The sequence below is a fragment of the Stenella coeruleoalba genome (genome assembly GCF_951394435.1).
Source record: "Stenella coeruleoalba genome assembly, chromosome: 21".
NCBI classification, from domain to species: domain Eukaryota; kingdom Metazoa; phylum Chordata; class Mammalia; order Artiodactyla; family Delphinidae; genus Stenella; species Stenella coeruleoalba.
The window spans coordinates 7040939-7064419 of NC_137167.1; the positions used below are offsets into that span (position 1 = coordinate 7040939).

Below are 23481 nucleotides of genomic sequence, written 5' to 3' on the forward strand. Positions count from 1 at the left end.
CAGAAGGGGAGAGGGAGACGCTTCTAGGGGAAAGCTGAGGGATTGGGAAGACTGGGCCAATCTCTACTTTGATCCTAGTTGGGGCTTTAGTTGTTGCCTTAGCTCAGATGGTGGCCCCTCCACCGTCTTACTCCCTAGCCAGGGGAAAAGGATGTGCTGCATGCCTGGAGTCAACATGTCCCCACGGCCGGGTCCTTCTGCACACTGTCACCAGGCACAGGGATTCCAGCTGCCGTCACAGTCTTTGCCAGGAGAGGAGACTCCAACTCAGCTATAGAAGAAAACCAGGCAAGGGACCTGGCCACTAAGGCCTTCTGCTCCCCAAACGGCAGGTTGACAAGTGCTGAGTCCAGAGCTGGTGAGGTCCAGGTCAGCCATGCCCTCGTGGTCAAAGGCCATCCACCCCCCAGCATACCCCGTGATGAGAAACACCTGCTGCTTCCCAGCAGGGACCTCTACGTGGCATTCAGGGCCCTTAGAAATCTGGCCCCCCTTTTTTTGTCATTTATAAGCCACCCCTACCCTCACAAATTGCCTGCTCTGGCCAAAGCGGGAAACTTGATGTCTTGTCCTTGTACAGCCTGGTTCCCCAAGACCACCTGCCCTTGGCAACATGGGCCCCTGCCTCCCCCCAGCCAGTCGTTCTCAGGACCCAGCGGTAGCATCACCTCCATGAAGCCTCCCCTTGCGTGGACCACTCGCTGGTTACCAACCCTATACAACCTCTTTTACGCTACCTTTTCTCATGGGCAAATCTTACATTTCAGTGAAATCCCCAAGGCAGAGAGCTTCTCACGTCCGTGTTCCCCTGGCAGCTCATACAAAGGGACACTTGACAGACACCAGGGGCACGTGGATCAGTAAGTCGATGTCGGGGGGGGGGGGTCAGGCTCTCCTTCCCTTTGATGCTTGCAGGGAAGGGCCCGCAGAGCTAAGGTGACTGAGCCACTGGACACGTTTGGGGGGGACACAGCCCAGAAGAGAGGTAGCACCTAGCACCGCAAAACAGGAGATGGAGAGTAGTGCAGCTCCAACCCTGCCCCGATGACATCTGTCCTGGACCCGCGTGCGCTGTTACCTTCCGAGCTGGACAGCGAGGCCAACCCGTGCTCTACTCACCCCACGGGATCCGTGTGACGGTCAAGCGAGATGCTGCATAGAAAGCGCCTGACAAGCATGGCACAGAGTAGTTGGCATTAGCCATCCACATGGAGGTGAAAAGAGCTCAGACAGGGGCCAACGCTTGGCCCTAGGGCGAAGGTGGCTTTTATTTCCTTTCTTGGGAAGGGAGAGGGAGGGGAGCTTTCCCACACACCAACCTGAGGAAGGGGTGGGTGCGCCCCCCGGAGGAGGGGGCTGGGAGAGCCGGAGCGTGTCCACTAGCTGGCCCTGGGCTGCAGGGTGTGCCTGAGGTCACTGCCCTCGGGGTGACAGCTCCTGCAGGGCTGGAGGCACACGGAGGTATCTGCTGGTGTCCACGAAGGGGGAGGGGAGCAGGCGCCCTGAGCGAGGGAGCAGCGGGCGGGGCTGGAAGGCTCCACACCCAATGGCTGCCCAGGATGGTGACTTCCATAAGGCCTGGCTGGTGTGACTCTTCTCCCGAGACGGGCCTCCGGGGCCCAAGCGGCGTTGCTCACTCCGACGGCTGGCCCTTTAAATGTCCATCTCAAACTGTGACTCTTCACCTGGGGAGAGAAGAGACAGAGGGCCAGGTGAGCCACGGGCATGTGGTAGCGCTGACATTCTAGAGGCCAAGAAGAGGCGTGGTTTCCCATCCCGCTGTTCCCACAAGGAGAGCAGGGCCGGGCCAGGTTTGTGCTTTCAAGGAGAATGGAGAGAGGGCAGGACCAGGAATTCCTGGAAACACACGTCCAGCTGTGCTCCCTCCCCCAATCCCAAATGAAGCACAGAGACCACGTCTCCCCACAGGAGAGGTGACAGCCCTGAATTCTGTAATAAGAGTGAATGGCTCCTTGTGATTTGAAATAAATACAACTTTCCAAATATTTCTTAAACGTAAGCCCTTTCTGAGCACATGTCCCAACTTCTGGTTTAGAAGGTGGTACCCTGACCTACTAGGCATACATCCGATTTCCCACAGAACAGCCTGACCCTGCGATACAGAAGTTATTTGGGTAATTCAGCCACTCACTGCCCTTGTCCAACTCTTACCATTAAAATTTTCAAGTAATTCATGCTGCGGCAGCTTGTTTTTTTCTTTTTTTTTTTAAATTAATTTATTTATTTGGCTGTGCGTGGTCTTAGCTGCGGCCCTCGGGTTCTTCGTTGCCGTGCGAGGGATCTTTTAGCTGTGGCTTGCGGGATCTAGTTCCCTGACCAGGGATTGAACCCAGGCCCCCTGCATTGGGAGCGTGGAGTCTTAACCACTGGAGCGCCATGGAATTCCCTTGTTTTCCTTTTTTTTTTGGTATGCGGGCCTCTCACTGTTGTGGCCTCTCCCATTGCGGAGCACAGGCTCCGGACGCACAGGCCCAGCGGCCATGGCTCACGGGCCCAGCCGCTCCGCGGCATGTGGGATCCTCCCGGACCGGGGCACGAACCCGCGTCCCCTGCATCGGCAGGCGGACCCTCAACCGCTGCGCCACCAGGGAAGCCCTTGTTTTCCTTTTTAATGGAACTGCCTCCTTCACGGTCTCCTGGCCAAGGCTGCTCCAAGGTTCCACAGGGCAGGATGCCTGCTGTGACGCCCAGAGGGGAAAAACTACCCTCGTCTACCCACAGATATGTGGGTCCAAGGGCAGGAGCCTTGGCTTCTCACAGCCAGTTAAGCAAAATGGACAATCGTGTCCCCCTCCTCCACTACACCCCACCCCAACAACCATGCAGACCACCAGGCTGTCATTGTGGGGTCAGAGCTGTTGGCCTGGGGCACTGCTGGGCTAACCTGCATTTGTTATGGGCCAGAGCAGTTCCAGAAACTGGGAGGGAAGAGGGTGTGCAAGTGCGGGCGATGGACAGCCTTCAGGTAGTGGTGACACAACCATTTCAGGTGTTGACAACCTCCATCCTCAACTACCAGTCTTTGGTTTAAGCAGGGGGACCGACCACGTGACTCTATCCCTCCTTCTCTCCATCCTGTAACAAAGGGCAGGGAACTGAGCTGCCTGGGGCCGTCCTTCCTACTGCGCTCTCTGTGCCCGTCCACCTCCCTTCCCTCCAAGGCTCTCCAAGTCTGAAGGCAAGGCAACTGGGGCCTGTCTTGGGGGGTGGGGTTCCCGAGTTAATAATGAACCACATCCTGCAGGCGATGAGTTCTGGGGAGATGGGTTCTCTGCTGCTGTCAGCAGAGCCAGCCCGGCCCGAGGTCCCAGCTGCTTCCTGTCTGGGCTTGGTGTACCGCCTTTGGGTGAAGGGTCAGCAGCCTCCAGGCTGACTCAGGTTGTCTGCGAGTGCTTATGCTGCGTCCTCCACGTAGCGGAAGCGCACAGATGCTCTGGCCAGCCAGTCCCGATGCCACAAAGAGGGCATTCACACACCTCTGCCGGGGTGGCTGCTCTGATCGCTTGGCAGGGGGTGTGGGGAACGGACATCAGGAAGGACCCAGCTACCCCATGTGGTACCTGCAGAAACAACTGGTTGCACTGTTTCTACCGTCTCCAGAATCCGCTATGGACACCCTAACAGAAGGCATCCCGGATGCCTTTCTGATCCCACAGACATGTAATTTCCTAGAGGGTAAGGACGCGGTGACTTTGATGTCACCTCCTGCCCACAAATATCGTGGGTGGGTTCCGAGTATCACACACACGGAAACACTTCAGGGACAATTACACAAAGGTTATTAAAGTGCTTATCAAAGTGGCTGCGTGATCCCCTGGCAAGCTCCCCACTAATGAGATTATATGAGGCCAAATCGCCTTTCCTCCGGTTCCTGGGCCCCTTTCCCTGGGAAAGCTGGTTCCGATGAAAGTTCTACACTCCAGTCCCTACCCGCACCCTCTGGACTCTGGGTAGTTGCAAGCAGGAGCATCATTCCCCTCCCTGGAACTCCCCCTGAGCGGCTGGGACCACACGCATTCCCTTCCCCAGGGAGAGCCTGGCCGAGCCCGGCCACTCACCGCCCGCCGGCTTGTCCTCTGGGCTGCTGCTCAGGTGGTCCTGGCTGGCTTCTGTAGGGGGCTCATGACCCACAGGGCTAGTGACCCCGGGAATGGTGGGCAGGTCCCGTGGGGGCGTTTTGGTCACAGGTGAGTTCCGGCACTCCATTAGGAACTTCCGGTCGTAGATGATCCTGGTACCTGGCAGGGGGCGGGGACATTGATAACGCCATGGCTGACCACCCGCTCCCCCCCAGCCTGCTGTTTTCCCCCATGTCTTTGAGGTGTGGCTGCAGCGCAGGTGGGGGGTTTTCCTGCAAAAGCCCGTACGGAGGAGTGAGGCTTACTCATGCCTGGCTGCAGCCCAGGACCCTGCTGCTACCAAACTGCCTTGGCTCCCCGTCCCGCGGGCGATCCTGTGGCCCTCTGACCGCATCCATCCTCCCCTGTGCTTGCTGCTCACAGCCCACCAACTCACTCCCAGACCTTGTGCTCGGTGTCGCCACTCACGACAATCACATCCGACAGCGGAGAAAGTGCGTTTTTTATGCATTTTTCAATTCTGTCCTTACAGCACCCTCGTGGGATATCCAGAATCTTTAACTCCATTAACAGAGGGGCAAAGAGAAAAATCAAGTGATCCCCCCAACCAGTAAAAAATGAGAACGCTTCCTGTCTGGACTCAAGCCCTCCCGCCCCACGCCGCTCTTCACTCAGCCCATCTCCCCTGAGACACCCCCGCCCCCAGCATCCTTTACCTATCCGCTCCGATGCGTCCCTGCACTTCAGGGCTTCTACACAGGAGAGAGGGTGACTCTCCTTTCTCAAGAGTCACCCTAGGGTGAGGAACCGTGTCTTATGACTCACTATCCTTAAAGCACCCAGGACCCCTCCTATGAGGGCAGCTGCCTGGGAGACTCCTTAAAAAGGGAGTGTTTTCTCAAGCAGAGGACCCAGGAGCCTGGTGGGAGGCCAGCTGATTCCTCAAACAAGAGTGAAGACTGAGAAGGTTACCCCCGTTGGGCCCTAGTTTAATCCTGATTATCTCAGAAGCACCAGCGTGGTCCTAGTAACATAACACCTCCTGAACATTTGCTGATGGCTCCCTTCTCAACAGGAGCAGGCCCCAGGCTCCTAGCCATCACCAGGCAGAGGAATCTAGCCAGAATTTAAAACTGTCTTCTTGTCATTATGTTTCTTTTTATAGCTACCTTCTATTTACAGCAAGTGAGTCTGGTTTTTCCATATACAGTTGTGATATCAAGCTTCCTTTTAATAAATACAATAGGATATAATTGAATATGGTAATAGTACATGTTATATATTACATGATATATGTAATAATAAAAACTAAATTTAAAGGAGAAGGTGATATAAAGAGAAATATTAAATATATGTACAAGTACAATGCAAAGTATGATAAAGACTGCAGAGGAGGGACTTCCCTGGTGGTGGAGTGCTTAAGAATCTGCTTAACCACTTAAGGGTTCGAGCCCTGGTCCGGGAAGATCCCACATGCCGCGGAGCAGCTAAGCCTGTGAGCCACAACTACTGAGCCTGCGCTCTAGAGCCCGTGAGCCACAACTACTGGGTCGATGTGCCACAACTACTGAAGCACACGCACCAAGAGCCCGTGCTCCACAACAAGAGAAGCCACTGCAACTAGAAGCCCGCGCACTGCAATGAAGAGTAGCCCCCGCTCCCTACAACTAGAGAAAAGCCCGCATGCAGCAACGAAGACCCAACACTGCCAAAATAAATAAATAAATAAATAAATAAAAAGACTGCAGATGAGGGAGAGGTCTAAGTTAGGGATTAACATATACATACTACGATATATAAAATAGATAACCAACAAGGGCCTACTGTACAGCACAGGGAACTATATTCAATATCTTGTAATAACCTGTAATGGAAGAGAATCTGAAAAAGAATAGATTTATATATATATGTATTGCATAACTGAATCACTGGGCTGTACACTTGAAACACTGTAAATCAACTATAATCCAATGAAAAAAAAAATAAAGACTGCAGATGGACGGTGAATGGCCCCAGTTTAGAAACCAGGATGCAAGGACTTCAGGAATGCCCTTCCTTATCAATAGCCCTGAAATACGTCCCTCACTTAATGGCTCTGCTGAGTGACATTCCAACAGCTGAGATTCATTTCTCAATGTTGAGCACTGCCTCTCTGTTAACCCTTGGAGCCAGGAGAGGGACCGGTTTGCATCTGAGCTCTGATGTGAGTTAATAAGACTGGGCTCCAGTGCTGAGGATGACCCGGGCTGCTGGAGAGCAGAGGATGGTGAGAGATACCCAAGGTGAACTCTGCCTCCTTGCTGAGTTGTCCCAGTCAGACTCGGGCCTGTCTAGGCGGCCGCCCAGTCTTGCTTTCCTCTTCTGAGAGGCAGTATTGCTGGGGCTGACAGCCCTGCCCCTCATCACCAGCAGGACAAAAGCTCAGAGCTCACGTTTCCCAGGGGGAGGCGTGGACAGCAAAGCACACAGAACGGCGCTGTACTGTTAGGCTCTGCTATCAACCAGCCGGGTGGCCCTGTGCACCTCACCCTCTGTGCCTGCCCCCGGACCCCCGCCGTTCGGGCCTCACCTGTACCATGAAGGGCTGTGTGCCTATGAGCCCGGTGGGCTACAAATGGAGAACAACGGAGCCCTCTCCTTGAGGGAGGACGTCCTGGCTTCAGAGATGGGACCATTTTTCTGTTTCTTAGTTCTCACGGCCTGGCACTTTACTGCACGGCATGTGGAACTTCCCTGACCAGGGATCGAACCCGCGCCCCCTGCAGTGGAAGGGTGGAATCTTAACCACTGGACCACCAGGGAAGTCCATCATTTTTTTCTTTATTTTTATTGAAGTATAGTTGATTTACAATAGTGTGTTAGTTTCTGGTGTACAGCAAAGTGATTCAGTCACATATATATATACACACACACATATACATACATACATATATATATATTCTTTTCATATTCTTTTCCATTATGGTTTATCACAGGATGTTGAATACAGTTCCTTGTGCTATACAGTAGGACCTTTTTAATCTATTTTATATATGAGAGTTTATATCTGCTAACCCCAAACTCCTTAATACCACCTTGGCCTTTTTTGTTGGTTTGTTCACCACAGAGTAGGGAACTGACCCCATTGGAGTTGAACCTAAGAGCTGGAGATCCAATCGTCTCAAAAAAGAACTTGGAGGGCTTCCCTGGTGGCACAGTGGTTAAGCATCTGCCTGCCAATGCAGGGGACATGGGTTTGAGCCTTGGTCCGGGAAGATCCCACATGCCATGGAACAACTAAGCCAGTACGCCACAACTACTGAGCCTGCGCTCTAGAGCCCGCGAGCCACAACTACTGAGCCAGCGTGCCACAACTACTGAACCCCGCGGGCCTAGGGCCCATGCTCTGCAACAAGAGAAGCGACCACAATGAGAAGCCTGCGCATCACAACGAAGAGTAGCCCCCACTCGCCGCAACTAGAGAAACCCTGTGCACAGCAACCAAGACCCAACGCGGCCAAAATTAAATAGATAAAATAAATAAATTTAAAAAAAAAAGAACTTGGAGGTCAGCAGCTTCTGGGGAGGTTCTTTAAAGGTCACTAGCCCTCAGCAATTTTTTAAACAAGTGTAGTAAAATAGAAATAACATAAAACTTACCATCTGAACTAATTTTAAAATGTACAGTTGAGTAGTATAAGTACATCCGCGTGGTTGTACAACCCATCTCCAGGACTGTTTTCATCCTGCCAAACTGAAACTCTATCCAGGAAACAACTCCCCCTCTCCCAGCCCCTGGCAACCACCACTCCACTTTCTGTCTCTCTGAGCTGGACTGCTCCAGGTGCCTCATATAAGTGGAATCATACAGTATTTGTCTTTTTGCAACTGGCTTGTTTCACTTAGCATAATGTCCTCAAGGCTCATCTACATGGTTGGACCCCATGTGGGAATTTCCTTCCATTTAAGGCTGAATAACATTCAATTGTATGGCTATACCAGTTTTGTTTATCCACAGACATTCGGGTTGCATCTACCTTTTGGTTATTGTGAATAATGCTACTAGGTACATGGGTGTGCAAATATCTTGAGGCCCTCCTTTCAATTCTTCAGGGTACATACTCAGAAGTAGCCCCCAGCATTTGAAAAGTCAGTCATTACGCTTAAAAGAGAAAAAGAAATAAACAATGTGCCCTTTATCCTATGGCTAGTGCACTTATTTAAAAATAAAAATCCTCATTTCAGTTAATAAAATCCATAATCTAAATGTCAGCAGAGGTGGCACCCAAGACAGCCACCATCAGAATAATTCAGCCAGGGATGGAGGCTGTAGGATGGTAAACAGGGCGTTCAGAGAGTCAGCTGACAAGGCATGGAGCCTGGGAGGGGAGGAGACCACAAAGCCACCACTGACTAATTTGGGGCTGGTGAAGGATAGGAGCTGGAGATGAAGCTGCTTTGGCTTTTTAACCCTTTCTTCTTCCAACCCTTCATGGGATCCACCATCACACAGCTTCAGTGAACAGTGATCTTCTGGAAATTCCCTAAGCCTCCCACAGAGGACACAAACTTTACAAAACACACACAGTCCCATACTGTCAAAAATAGGAAACCTTAGGTGACAAGGCTGCTGCTGTCTCCTGGAACTGGGGACGTGGCCTGCATTACGGGGACAGGAAGTGGGAAGCAGCAGGGGATGCCACGGTCCCTGCGAGGCTGAGCGAGGTGCTGGTCAAGTGTGATCCTCTGGCGCGTGTGGGTGTCACACCAGCCGGTGCCCACGTAACACTCTTCAGCTGAGGGCCTACTTCCTCGCCATGTAAGGGAAAATGACTCACCTCCACTAGGTTTCTATAAACAAAAGCTTTTGAGGATCTAGGCAGCTTCCAGCTGGTAGAGCCAAGACAGTGTTCCCTGCTGCTTCTCTCACAAGTCGTGCGAAACACCAAGAACAAGTAGAAGCACATGCTCCCACCTGGGTGCAAAAGGGGCTCCAACTGTTCTCCAAATCACGATATATGAAGACAGAAAGTGAATGGAGTTGTGGTTCTAACAGAGAGAGGGAAAGGGTGACAACTTAATGCAGGAAGGTGGCAGTGGAGGTTACAACAGGAAGCAAGCGGGGTCCGAACCCAGGAAGGTTCAGGAATTAGAGGCATCAAGGAAAATGGGGATGGGGGCTGAGAACAGGGAGAGGTGCCACACATTCCTCACCCAGGAGGAGGGGAGACAGGGAAAATAAGTAAAGCTGACCTCCTGAACGGTGGCCTCAAACCCCCAGCCCTGCCCTGCCTCAGAATCAAGAGTAAAGATAAAGATCTGTAGAAACGGATTTTGGGAGGGGGGTATCCCAAATGCAAAAAACCAACTAGCCAGTAGATTGAGTCCACCAGTCTCCACAACTCACAAGGGGCTTCCGGTCAGCTCTTAGGCACCTCACTCTTAAATATAAACAGTCAAATGTCTCCATGCATTTCTGAAAAAAGCTCACAACATTTAATGAGATTCAAATAAACCAACAGGGACTTCCCTGGTGGTGCAGTGGTTAAGAATCCGCCTGCCAATGCAGGGGACATGGGTTCAAGCCCTGGTCTGGGAAGATCCCACATGCCGAGGAGCAACTAAGCCCGTGTGCCACAACTACTGAGCCCGTGCTGTAGAGCCCATGAGCCACAACTATTGAGCCCACGTGCTACAACTACTGAAGCCTGCATGCCTAGAGCCCATGCTCCGCAACAAGAGAACCCACTGCAACAAGAAGCCTGCGCACTGCAACTAAGAGTAGCCCCTGCTCGACACAACTAGAGAAAGCCCGTGCAGCAACAAAGACCCAACGCAGCCAAAATAAATAAATAAACAGATAAATTTAAAAAAAAAAAAAAAGAATCTGTCTGCCAATGCAGGGGACACGGGTTCGAGCCCTGGTCTGGGAAGATTGCACATGCCGCGGAGCAACTAAGCCCACATGCCACAACTACTAAGCCTGCACTCTGGAGCCCATGAGCTACAACTACTGAGCCTGCGCTCTAGAGCCCACGAGCTACAACTACTGCACCTGCACTCTAGAGCCCACGAGCTACAACTTCTGAGCCTGTGCTCTAGAGCCCACGAGCTACAACTACCGAGCCTGTGCTCTAGAGCCTGCGAGCCACAACTATGGAGCCCACACGCCACCACTACTGAAGCCCGTGTGCTGTAGGGCCCATGCTCCGCTACAAGAGAAGCCACTGCAATGAGAAGCCTGTGCACCTCAACAAAGAGTAGCCCCTGCTCACCGCAACTAGAGAAAGCCTGCACGCAGCAACAAAGACCCATCACAGCCAAAAACAAAACAAAACAAATCAAAACCAACAGGAGAAAACAGATAATAAAAGGAGCAGAAGACATAAAGATAACCAATTAGAGACAGTACCCAAATCCTGGATAATAGGAAGTGAAGAAAGAGAGAAAAGAAAATTTGATCAAAAGAATTTACTTAAATAGAAAAAAAGAAAAGAGACTTTTCCTGAATCGAGAGATGAGTCTTTTTTCTTTTTTTTTAAAATCAGTTTACTGTTTTTATTTTTTTAATTTTTATTTATTTGTTTTTTGGCTGCATTGGGTCTTCATTGCTGTGTGCGGGCTTTCTCTAGTTGCGGTGAGTGGCGGTTACTCTTCATTGAGGTGTGCGGGCTTCTCACTGTGGTGGCTTCTTTTGTTGCAGAGCACAGACTTTAGGTGCGCCGGCTTCAGTAGTTGTGGCATGCAGGCTCAGTAGTTGTGGCTTGTGGGCTCTATAGCACAGGCTCAGTAGTTGTAGCTTATGGGCTTAGTTGCTCCGCGGCATGTGGGATTTTCCCGGACCAGGGCTCGAACCCATGTCCCATGCCTTGGCAGGTGATTCTTAACCACTGTGCCACCAGGGAAGTCCCTGTCTACTTTTTTCAAAATAAATTTATTTATTTATTTGTTTATCTACTTATTTTTGGCTATGTTGAGTCTTCGTTGCTGCACACAGGCTTTCTCTAGTTGCGGCGAGCGGGGGCTAGTCTTCCTTACAGTGTGCAGGTTTCTCATTGTGGTGGCTTCTTGTTACAGAACATGGGCTCTGAGCACGCGGGCTTCAGTAGTTGTGGCACGCGGGCTCAACAGTTCTGGCGCACAGGCTTAGTTGCTCTGCAGCATGTGGGATCTTCCAGGACCAGGGCTCGAACCTGTGCCCCCTGCATTGGCAGGCGGATTCTTAACCACTGCGCCACCAGGGAAGTCCTATAACTTTATATATATACAACTTTGATTTTTTTTTTTAAACTAAGGGGCAGGTTAAATAAGTTATGGGTCAGACCTACAATGCAATGCTGTGCAGGTACTATTGGAATAAGAAAAGTGTACACTGTCCACAGTATTTCATGAAAAAGTCACAGAACTGTATTTTGTGTTTGGTTATCTCTGGGGGTGAGATAAGGATTAAGGCAAAGAAAACATCTTTTACACTGAACTTTTTTTTTTAATACAAAACTGTAATAAGGATATAGGGATATTAAGCAAACAAATAAATCAGGATATAAGGTCAGAATCTCCTTTCCTAGTAAGTCAAGTTAAAACTGCTGTGGCTGGAACAAGATAGCCTCCCCACCCCATGAAAGCCCAGGGGGCTCTCTGCTGGGCTGGGGAAGGAGTGGTAAGCTCACCGCCAGCACCTCCAGGCCATGTGTACCAGCCCCGTCCACGCTAGACTTTAACTCCAGAACTGTATTCAAGGATCAGGAGAAGTGTTAACACTCACCCACAAAATTGCCGGTCTTTGCTCAATCCCATGCCCTGAGAATAGGTGTGCTGGGTCGGTCGTGTATTCACTCACTGAACCCCTTTGTTTGTTTGTTTTTGGGCCGCGCCATGGGGCTCGCGGGGATCTTAGTTCCCCGACCAGGGATCAAACCCGTGCCCCTGCAGTGGAAGCGCTGAGTCCTAACCACTGGACTGCCAGGGAAAAGTCCCTCACTGAACCCCTTTGGACCACAGTAGGCCAGGTGTGAGGGATGTAAGGGACCGTTAGATATAGGAACAGCTCCCTGATCTCAGACACACACTTAGTCGGAGGAGAAAGACCTGGAAACAAACGATTACTGTCAAGTGTGTGGAGTCTAAAAATGGAGGCATAGGTGGGGATCACAGAGGGACAGGGAGAGACCTACCCCATGTGTACTGCTGGCGACAGAGAATCCAAGCCCCCTGACCCTAACCCCCTGAGCCAGAGAACCATCCAAATCACCCCAATTCTGCACTGCCCCGAACTGGGGGGTGGTCCGTGGGCGACTCAGATGGGAGGTACTGGAGGTACAGAGCAGGGGAATCCAGAACCTGCCACCCTGCAGGGCCGGGGGGAGAAGAGAGGCGGACCACCCCCACCCCCATCAGCCTTCCAACCATTTGTGTAGCTGGGATCCTGTTGGGTGCTGGGGGAGAGTTCAAGGTTGGGTCTCGAACTACATATAGAGAATAACTGAGGCTGCCCTCTAACTGAAAGCCCATTCAAATGCATGGCCGTAAGTCCAGCGGGCTGCCAGAGTTCCCAGCTATGGAGAGAAAGGGTGGGAACAACACTGGAGTAGGGGTTGGTGGGAGAGAATACAGCGCTGCTCTTCCTACAGCCTAGTGGTCAGAGATCCAGCTCTCCCACTTGCTGGCTCTACCCACTCTGGGCGTTACTGCTCCATGTCTCTGTGCCTCGATTTCTCCCTCTGTAGAATGGGGATGATGGTGATGACGACAGTGCAACTTCACAGGGTCACTGCGTGGGGCAGCACAGGGGCTGACACAAAGTAAGCCCTAAACAAACAAACCCTAGCTATTACCATGGCCAGTGTGGCTTCAGGTGACATACTTTACCCTTTATTCAGTCCCATCCACACCAGGGATCAGTTGTATGGGGGCCAAAACAAAGAAACACAAAGAACTGGGACAAATCAGAGGGAAGGCAAGCAACCCTGCGAAGAGACTTGTGGGGAAAGGGCAAGGGTGGAGATGGGGGAGGGTAAGGGCGTCCTCCATCCTTTTTTGGTCCACAGAAACATGCTTCAAGAACCACCACAAGGTGACTTCCCTGGGGGCGCAGTGGGTAAGACTCCGCGCTCCCAACACAGGCGGCTGGGGTTCAATCCCTGGTAAGGGAACTAGATCCCACATGCATGCCGCCACTAAGAGTTCGCAAGCCGCAACTAAGGAGCCCACGGGCCACAACCAAGGAGCCCGTCTGCCATAACTAAGACCCGGCACAACCAAATAAATAAATAAATAATTTAATTTAAAAACAGCAACAGAAACAAAAGAAAAACACCACAAGGGGACTTTCCTGGCGGTCCAGTGGTTAAGACTCTGCGCTTCCACTGCAGGGGGCGTGGGTTGGATCCCCGGTGGGGGAACTAAGATCCCATGTGCTGTACAGTGTGGCCAAAAAATTAAAAAGAACTACGGCATGTTTGATAACTAGTGTCATCTGGGACTTTAAACTCCTTATGTGTACCAAATGCAAGAATGGCATTTTTTCTCCAGGCAGGTTTTGGCGTGAGGACAGCTTGTTTGAACACATAAAGCAAGGCAGACCTTCCCTAGGGTCTGGTTTCCTCAGCGGTAAACAAGGGCTTGTTCTGGGCTCATTCTAACTATTTTTAAAGCACCAACCCTGTGCCAGGATTTAGAGGTAATCTCTCAGGTCTGTTTCAGCTCTGACACCAACCGTTTATTTTTAGGATCTCCTTGTGGGCAGGTGCTTTTCAAGTGTAACTAGCCCGGGGCCGGGGACGCAGCAGTTCTGGGCTCAAACCCGGGTGTGCCACACACCAGCCCTCATCTCCCAGTCCCAGCTTCATTCCACAGCTCGGTGCCAACAAGACCCGCGCCTCCCAGGAGTGGCCTGAAGATCACATCACCACGTGAGCCCTGTCTGCCTGTGGGCAGGGGGGCAGCGCTCAGAGCCTGACCTGCTAGGTCTCCGTGGCCCCCTCGACCCCCCGGAGGGAGACACATTGTCCTCGACTCGCAGACAGGAAACTGAGGCTCAGAAAGGCCGGCCCCTCGCAGCCATCCTGAGGCAGACACAGCCCACGTCGCCTCCGACCCCAAACACCAGCCTTGGTTTATAACGAGCAGGGCAGCGGGGCCACCGCACCGGCCACTGGGGAAGTCGCAGGGGTCTCCAGATTTCTGCCTCCTTTCCCGCCTGTTTGGCCAGAACAGGACGTTCCCTGGGAGGGAGGCCTCCTAGATTCCTTCTTCATCCCCCGCCCCCCCTGCGGTCCCGCCCTCCCCTCGGGGGCCAAGCGGCGTCTGGATGCAGCGGCTCCTGTAAGTTGAGACGCTGGTCCCTCGCTCTCCCCGGGCCTCCCAGGCAGAAGCCCTCCTCCCCAGGACGTGAGGCCCAACAAGAGTACAAGCGCGGAATTCCTAGAACTGCTGTTCCCCTTCCAGGGCCGGGAGAGCATTTCACAACACGGTCAGGCGGAGGGCCGGACGCCTGTGCTCGGACGCGGGCCAGCCTCCCGGGAGCCACGCGCTCGGATGAGCTTACAGCCGGCTCACCGGCGGTGCCCCGAGGACCGGGAGGCACAGCTGCAGCCGCGCGGGCCCGCAGGGCTCTCCCTCCCTGCCCTTGCCTGGGCGGCTGTTCTTGCTGGGCAGTCTGCTTGGCAAGCAGAGCCGACCGGTCTGGGAGAGAATCGTGGTAGAGAAGCAGAAGAGCACGCTCCCTCCAAGCCTGCCCTTCACGTCTGGCCCTGCCAGCTCTGCAGAGAGAACCAAGATGCCCACGTTCTCAAGGGTCAAGGGGTCTTATGAAGGTCCTGGAGTAACAAAGGTGCCACCAGCGAGTGGCAAAGGGCCCCCCCTTCAGGCCCCATGAGGGAATAGGCCAGTTGATTCGAAAATTAAGCAGAAGGGACAAGGCTTTTACAGGAACGTTCAGAACAAAATAGTTGAATGAATTCTTCTAGGGCCAGCCCAGCTCCTCCCCGTTCCCTGTGCACCTGGCAGAGCCAGGTAAGGCTGCCTCCGAAACTCACTACCAACAGGGGAGTGCCCGTCTGAAATGCCCCACCCCTGTTGTTGCTGGAAACGGGAGGGGCCCTGTTTTTTGTGAACGGCACCCCCCAAATTCACATGCAGAAGCCCCAACCCCAAGTACCTCAGTGTAACCCTAATTGGAGAGAAGGTCTTTTAAACAGGCCATTATGTTAAAATGAGGCCGTTGGGTAGGGGCCCTAAAACAACATGCTGGTGTCCTTGTAAGAGGAGAGAGAGATTCCACAGAGGAAGGACACCCACCAGGTGCAGAGGCAGCAAGAGGGCTGCGGTCTGCAAGCCAAGGACAGGGCCTCAGGAGAAACCAAGCCTGCCGGCACTTTGATCTTGGACTTCCAGCTTCCAGACCAAGGAGAAAATAAACTTGTTTAAACTACCCAGTCTGTGGATTTTGTTACGGGAGCCCTAGCAAATTAATATAGGCCCACTTTCCCCTTTTGTTCAGAAGAGCAGAAGAGAGAAACCCAGGGCTTCCCTGGTGGCACAGTGGTTAAAGAATCCGCCTGCCAATGCAGGGGACACGGGTTCGAGCCCTGGTCTGGGAAGATCCCACATACCACGGAGCAACTAAGCCCGTGAGCCACAACTACTGAGCCCCCATGCTGCAACTAATGAAGCCCACGTGTCTAGAGCCCTTGCTCTGCAACAGGAGAAGCCACCACAATGAGAAGCCTGCTCACCTCAACGAAGAGTAGCTCCCGCACTGCAGGTAGAGAAAGCCCGCGCGGAGCAACAAAGACCCAACACAGCCAAAAAATAATAATAATAATAAAATAAATTTTTAAAAATTTTAAAAATAAAATAAAACCCAAGTCAGCTTCCTTTGTGAAGTCTCCCTGCCACTCCCCAGAGCCCTTTAAAAAAAAAAAAAGAGAGAGAGAGAAGCCCACTTATACACACCCACTCTTTAAGGCAAGAGACCCAGTTCTTCACCTCCACACCGTGTGCCTCACCAGGCGTGTGCTGACTGTGAACCCGCCTGCACCCCCAGTAGTCTCCCTCCCACCCAGCTGTGGACTGCTGGGCTCAGACACCTGACATCATCCTCTTGCCAGTATTCCAGAAAGTCAAGGATGTTCAAATGTGAGTGCTGAGCAGGGCTGGGCAAGCACGGGCTCCTCTGAAGGGTGTACCCAAAGCCCAGCTGCTTGAAGGGGAAAGAAGTAGGCTGGGCGGCAGTTAGTATGAGAAGGCATGACACCAAGTGAATGTATGGCCCAGTGGCCTGGCACCATGGCCATCTGTATGGTTGGCGTTCTGGAGCTGGACAGAAGGGCTTGAAAATGGGGCATGAGATCTATGACTCAGTATTATCAGGAAGGTGTCCTCTGTTCTTAAACCAATGGTCAATACACAGGCTTGTGATTCCTGTCTGCTTCTACACCTGGCCCTGGCTCTGCTGGCCACACAGCAGAACGGGCAATTAAGTCTTCTTAAAGGACTGTTCTTTGAGGCTTGGCCCTTGTGGAACATCGTCTAAAAGCGTGGTCCGCATAAATCCTCCAATCCCTGTTTGCACATGCGGCTTCCCTCATTCAAAGGAGTTATTTTCCCCTCTCGTTGAATCTGGGCTAGCCCACAGCTTGCCTTGACTGATAGAATACCATGTCAGTGACATTACGTGACTTCTGAGCCTAGGCCTTAAGAGGCCTTGCAAACTGCCATGGAAATAAGCTCACATTCTGAATGATGTGAGACCACGAGGACAGAAAGAGCCCAACCTTCCAGCTGTCCCCAGCAATGCCCAGACAGGTGGCTAAGGCCATCTTGGACCTTCCAGCCCAGGGCAATCCAGCTGCCAACTGTATGCAGCCAGAGAAGTAGCTCAGGCAAGATGATCAAAAAATGCCCAACTGGCCCAAAGAATGAAGAGAAATAACAGATTGTTGTTGTTGTTGAAGTTACTAAGTTTGGGGACGGCTTGTTATACAGCGGTAGCTAACTGATACAGCCATTCTCATCAAGACAAGTATCTCTGGGTCTAGTATCTGAGCTCTCCCCATGAACCTTCATGGGCATAAGCAATGGGTTACAAGGCCCATGTCTTGAGCATCCAAATGCCATGGATAGATGTCACCTATTTCCACCTAGTCAGCAATACTGGCTGCAAACAAGTAAATAAAGAGCAGCAATCCTAGTGTCTAAGACCTGGGCCCCAATACTGAGTTGCTCAGTATAAAAAGTCACTTCCTTCCACTTTCTGCTCCATAATGATTGGGAATAATACTGGGATAAGTGGGAAAGTTCAGAGAAAGTTAGCTTCTGCCTCTGGGACTTTCCAAGATAAATAACTATAGCTGTAACTGAAAGGACAGAAAAGAAAATTCTAAATATTCTTATTAAGCCAGCTCAGACCCAGGCCTGGTGGTAGAGACACTAGGTTACCCTGAGAATGCTTTCATTGCAGGAGTCTTTTCAACCCTTCACCTTCTAGACGTCACACGTAGCTGGTGGCACTGCAAAATAAGCCGTCTCTGAAAGAACTTCCTATCTAACCTAGGGAACAAACACGTAAACAAATACATGTGATTCACTGTTATGAATCATAAAGCAGGAAGAACGCTGGCATGGATCTCAGTAAGATGAGAAAGTAACAGATTTTTCCTTTGTTTGTTTGAACACACAAGGATCTATGCACACAAATGAATACCTTTTGTCCGTTTCACCTTAAGAAGCAATCCTTTTTTCAGTAATTCTGCCCTTTCCTAATTCTTCTTCCAGGAACGACATCAAATAACAACATGACAAGCAAACGCCTCACTACTTTATACCAAGAGAACAATACGGTACCATCCTGCTGGCCCTTTCACCAAATGTGGTAATGAAGGACTTCTTTGCTCTTTCATGAAAAAACAAAAAAACTCCTTTTTCAAATAATGAGGCCCTGCCACCTTTGAGGAAAAAAATACATAAGCTTCTGAAGGCAATTCAAATCCAACAGCTGTGTCTGCATTGTTAGAATGTAAGGCCTACCAGGCTGACTACTTAGAGCGGGCAATTCTCACTTAATATCATACAGGTTCTCTGGGGTGGCGTGGGGTGTCTGTCTAATTGCTTCAGTCTATAGATAAAACTCTGATGCTTATAATTCTACTTCAGGTGTGACTTCATCTTTCTAACTTGCAACGCAAGCCCTCGAGGTCACACTGTCTTCCCAGGCCATAAAGGCCTTAAGAACAGGGAGGCCATGGGCATTGGAGGGAGTCTGGGATGCTCTACACCAGGGTCCTCGTCAAAGTCTTTAATGAGGCACATAGTGTGGAATGTTCCAAACGCTTTAAAAGGAAGCTCAGGTCAGTGTAAAAGGAGGCCCATTACAGTTCCCTCCTTGCCTTAATGTCAAGTTCTTTTAACCTGTAATAAAGAGATAATGTGGACTTCCCTGGTGGCGCAGTGGTTAAGAATCTGTCTGCTAACGCAGGGGACACGGGTTCGAGCCCTGATCAAGGAAGATCCCACATGCCACGGAGCAACTAAGCCCGTGCCCCACAACTACTGAGCCTGTGCTCTAGAGCCCGCAAGCCACAACTACTGAGCCCGCGTGCCACAACTACTGAAGCCCGCATGCCTAGAGTCCGTGGTCCGCAACAAGAGAAGCCACCGCAATGAAAAGCCAGCGCACCACAACAAAGAGTAGCCCCTTGCTCACCGCAACTAGAGGAAGCCCGCGTGCAGCAATGAAGACCCAACGCAGCCAAAAATAAATAAATAAAATAAATAAATTTATTTTTAAAAAAAAGAGACAATGAAAAAAAAAAAGAGAGACAATGTGACTAAGGCCTGGGGACACTGGCTGTACCCCAGCTTCAGTGCCCAACCCACCTCCCCATCTTCCCGGCACTGTCTGTTCCACAGCCAGACCTGGGAGCTGCCCCAAGGTAAGCTTCCTGGGCACAGACTTTGTTTGTCTAACCAAATAGGGTGCCAGTAACACCTGTAGTCCTACCTGCGTACCTCTGATTAACCTTACCCAGGTCCAGGGCTTAGGTATGACGACCACCCAAGCAACAACCCCTATAGCTTTGGGGTCAAACATCCAATAAGGAACTGGGAACATAGAGGTTGGTGGGGGAAGGGTGGATGAAGGTATCTGACCCACTCAAAGGTTCTGCTGGTTTATGGTGTTACTGGAGATTTTTAAGACTTCACAGATACAGAGAACAGACTTGTTGCTAAGGGAAAGGGGTGGTGGGGAAGGGAAGGATTGGGAGTTTGGGATTAGCAGATGCAAACTATTCTAATATATATAGAATGGATAAACAACAAGGTCCTACTGTATAGCACGGGGAACTATATTCAGTATGCTGTGATAAACCATAATGGAGGGACTTCCCTGGCAGTCCAGTGAATAGAACTCTGTGCTTCCAAGGCAGGGGGCACAGGTTCGATCCCTGGTCAGGGAACTAAGGTCCCTCATGCCGCAGAGCGTGGCCAAAAAAGAAAAAAAAAAAAAACCCTAATGGAAAAGAATATGAAAAGGAATATATATGTATAACTGAATCACTTCGTTGTACAGTGAAATTAACACATTGTAAATCAACTATACTTCAATCAAATTTAAAAAAAAAACAACCCACAAGACTCCACAGACTCAAATATTCATCTGTGACACTCCCTGAAGTAAATTTCTCTTAAGTTCTCCAGATACCTAACTTCAGATCAGTGACTCAGCCTGTGTAGGGTTAATGACCATGGAAAGCAAAGTGAGTCACACGCATGGAGACGGCTCAGGTCACCTGCTCTCATTCTGCCCCAGGGACAGACACTGCAGTGCTCTTCCCAGCAAGAGTGACCAGCAGACACTTTACTCCAGTAGCTCCTGACACTTCCCACCCAGGAAGACTCTGTCAAAAGCCTGGCTCTCCAGACCCTGGTTTAAAGATGGATGCCAAACCCAACCTCAAGAGAAGTTTACCTGGATAGAAGCATCGCTTTTGGTCAGACCGCGGAGGACTGAAACGGTGAGGGCTGTCACATTCCACTAATTCCTGGGTACTCGGAGTGTGGTACTTACACCAATCACTGGGAGCTAGTTAGATGACCCAGCAATCCCACTACTGGGCATATACCCTGAGAAAACCATAATTTAAAAAGAGTCATGTACCAAAATGTTCATTGCAGCTCTATTTACAATAGCCCGGAGATGGAAACAACCTAAGTGTCCATCATGGGATGAATGGATAAAGAAGATGTGGCACATATATACAGTGGAGTAGTACTCAGCCATAGAAAGAAATGAAACTGAGCTATTTGTAATGAGGTGGATGGACCTAGAGTCTGTCATACTGAGTGAAGTAAGTCAGAAAGAGAAAGACAAATACCATATGCTAACACATATATATAGAATTTAAGAAAAAAAATGTCATGAAGAACCTAGGGGTAAAACAGGAATAAAGACACAGACCTACTAGAGCATGGACTTGAGGATATGGGGAGGGGGAAGGGTAAGCTGTGACAAAGCGAGAGAGAGAGGCGTGGACATACATACACTACCAAACGTAAGGTAGATAGCTAGTGGGAAGCAGCCGCATAGCACAGGGAGATCAGCTCGGTGCTTAGTGACCGCCTGGAGGGGTGGGATAGGGAGGGTGGGAGGGAGGGAGACGCAAGAGGGAGGAGATATGGGAACATATGTATATGTATAACTGATTCACTTTGTTATAAAGCAGAAACTAACACACCATTGTAAAGCAATTATATTCCAATAAAGATGTAAAAAAAAAAAAGAAAAAGAAATGCAGAATCTTAGGCCCCACCGCAAACCTACAGAATCAGAATCTGCATTGAAATGAGGTCCCCACGTAATTCGTATGCACATCGAAGACTGAGAAACAGCACTCCAGACTGAAGCAGAAGAGGGCCAGGAATGACCTTTTCTCATTAGGTCAAGCTCCTCTGCCCTGGGCAAAGGGGCGGCAAAGGCTTGGGCTGAAGTGGGCTTTGGAGGAAGACTCCACGACTTGGCTGAGGCAGAGACAAGCCTGGATCCTCCAGGTTACGGGCTGTGAGCTGTGCCTCCCCGGCTGGACACCCCAAACAAGAAAGACCTGGCTTTAGGCTCCAGGCACTGCTAGCTTCCTTCCTGTTGGCCTCAGAAACGAAGTTACACTCTGATGCCCCTTCTTCTCTCTCTCAACTGAAGACCTTCAAAAGGAGGTAGATTGGCTGAGGTCTGCCCCAAAGCCCTATTTCCCAGTGCAAAGTGAGAAGGGGCAGCTCCCTATCAACGGCACCCCTGGCTATTGCTTCCAATCCGACCCACCCCATCTAGCAACAAAGCTGCAAAATCGGGCCACCTGAGCCTCAGGCCTGCCTCAGTGCCCACCCCGAACAGATCAAGCACAGGTTCACACCCTCACTTGAAGGAGCCCCAAAACTGTCCAGAAAAGTCCCGGTAGACACATCATGACACAGAAAAAGCAGAACAGCGTGGACTATATAAGTTCCAGCATGGAAAGAGAATTTGAGTCAAAGAGTGGTAGGAAGGGTCGCTGGGAACTTTTCCCTGGATCATTTTTAATAGATGAGGCAGCATTTCTCCCCTCTATGCTTGGCTGCTATTCCTTCTTCAATCTGTGGAAACGGTGTGACACTGCACAGTGGGCACGTATTTGGGGCCTCAGTGCCGCGTTCCATAGAATACGGCGGCACCGTTGTACAAGAACGTCTAAGATCGCTAACAGCTCTAACATTGTATGTTTTGGATCAAACAGCTCCGGACCTCGGATCTGGCTGTGCTCGCTGGTGGCGGGACAGCTGCCTGAGAAAATAAGCATGTGGCCCTGACGCTGGCAGGCGACGAGGCTGCAGCCCCGTCAGCGCGCGTCCGTCCCCACCCGTGGGTCTCAGCGGAGCGCCAGAATCTGCGGCGGTTTTCTAGTAGTTTGGGAAGGAGCGGTGGAAGAGGGTGGAAGAGGAGGGGGGAAGGGCAGAAGCGGGTGAGAACAGCGCGAGGACGAGAGGGAAGTGGTGAGCACGAGGGTTTCATCATGCAAACGCGCGGGCAGGTTTCATCAGCGCCCGTGCGCCGGGACTCCGGGGCTGGGAGGGAACGCCAGGCTCCCGAGGGCAGCCCAAGGCGGGCCCCCACCCGCGCCAGCTCAGCTTCCTCTTCCTCATCCATTCTCAGGGAGGTCACACGGTTCCCTCCCCTCCCCCCCCCGGGCAGAAGAACGTGTTTTTCTGCACGGCGCTGCCCGCGGCCCCAGGTCCCTTCGCTGAGAAGCACACGCGTAAAAGGGCGATCTGCCACCCGTGTCGTCGAGGCACTGCTGGAGCAGGCGAGCACCTTCAGCCCAAAGCTGGGGGTGCCTCGGCAAGGAAAAAGGTCTCCGCAAGAGGCAGTGACGCCAACAACCTATTCCATAAAAACCCCAGGCCCGGCCTCTTCTTGGTTCGTGGGTCACCCTGACCCCACCCTATTCCGCCTCAGAACTGCCCCCAGCACCCACAACGGGCAGCACATCTTGGCATGTGGCAGTCCTGGAAGCGTGCGTTTGTTTGGGTGAGAGGACTCAGCTGTCTCTCCCAGAAAGCAGGAAACTAATGTGGTGGCATTTGCAGCCGCGGCTCTGGAGTTCGCACCCAGAGGGCGGGCTATGGAAGACGGCCCCCCGTGCGCTCCCTGTGGCCACCTCCGTGACCCTCACCGCCTCCCTGATGCCCCGTATCCGTTCTTCCCAGCCGCCGCGCCCCGGAGCCAGGTCGCCACGTCCAGCTGGCGGTTCCCGAGCCCTCGAGCTCTGCCCAGTCCGTTCTCCACACCGCCCTCACCCAGAGTGGGCGCGCGGCGACCCCCGAGCCCGTGCCTACCTCCCGGGGTGGTACTGAAGAGCGTGCCGCCGGGGGTGGTGCTGTAGTCCCCGGGCGGCAGGTGCACTCCGTCGCTGAGGACCACCCGGCGAGTGGCGGGGATGGCCCGGCTTGGGGTCTGGCTGCAGCTGCTGCCGCTGGACATGGTCTCCCGAGCGCTCCGCCAGCAGCCGGAGCGGGGCCCTCACACCCCTCTGGCCTCGTTCAGTCTCGCTCGGGCCCGCCCCGCCCGAGACCGCCCCTTCCGCCTCTCGGGGTGACGCCCCCTGGGATTTGTAGTTCCTCCCGCGCCGCCGCCACGCCCACCTACCCCCGGGCCGAGTGCTCTGCTGTTCATCCCCCGCGCTGGGTCTGAGGCCTCTTACCCACCCGCTCCAGCGCGCCGAAGCCTGCGCCCCGCCCCTGTTCCTTTCGGGTACCTCGCGGTCACACCCCATTCCTTTCGGGTCCCCAGTGGCCACGCCCCTGTTCCTTTCGGGTCCCCAGCTGACACGCCGGCAGGGACGGGTCGGTTGGGGTTGGTGGTCGGGAAGCT

At 52.1% G+C, this 23481-nt stretch overlaps 1 protein-coding gene across 1 annotated transcript; it reads right to left on the minus strand.

The window, feature by feature from the left end:
• Window positions 1-517: 517 nt before the first annotated feature.
• Window positions 518-23154, minus strand: EIF4EBP1 (eukaryotic translation initiation factor 4E binding protein 1). The gene is made up of 3 exons (XM_079909302.1): window positions 22947-23154; window positions 4080-4259; window positions 518-1685 (listed from the first exon to the last, which is right to left on the minus strand). Exons 1-3 carry the CDS (start codon window positions 23089-23091, stop codon window positions 1654-1656), a joined length of 357 nt encoding a protein of 118 aa, XP_079765428.1. The 5' UTR covers window positions 23092-23154; the 3' UTR covers window positions 518-1653.
• Window positions 23155-23481: the final 327 nt, after the last annotated feature.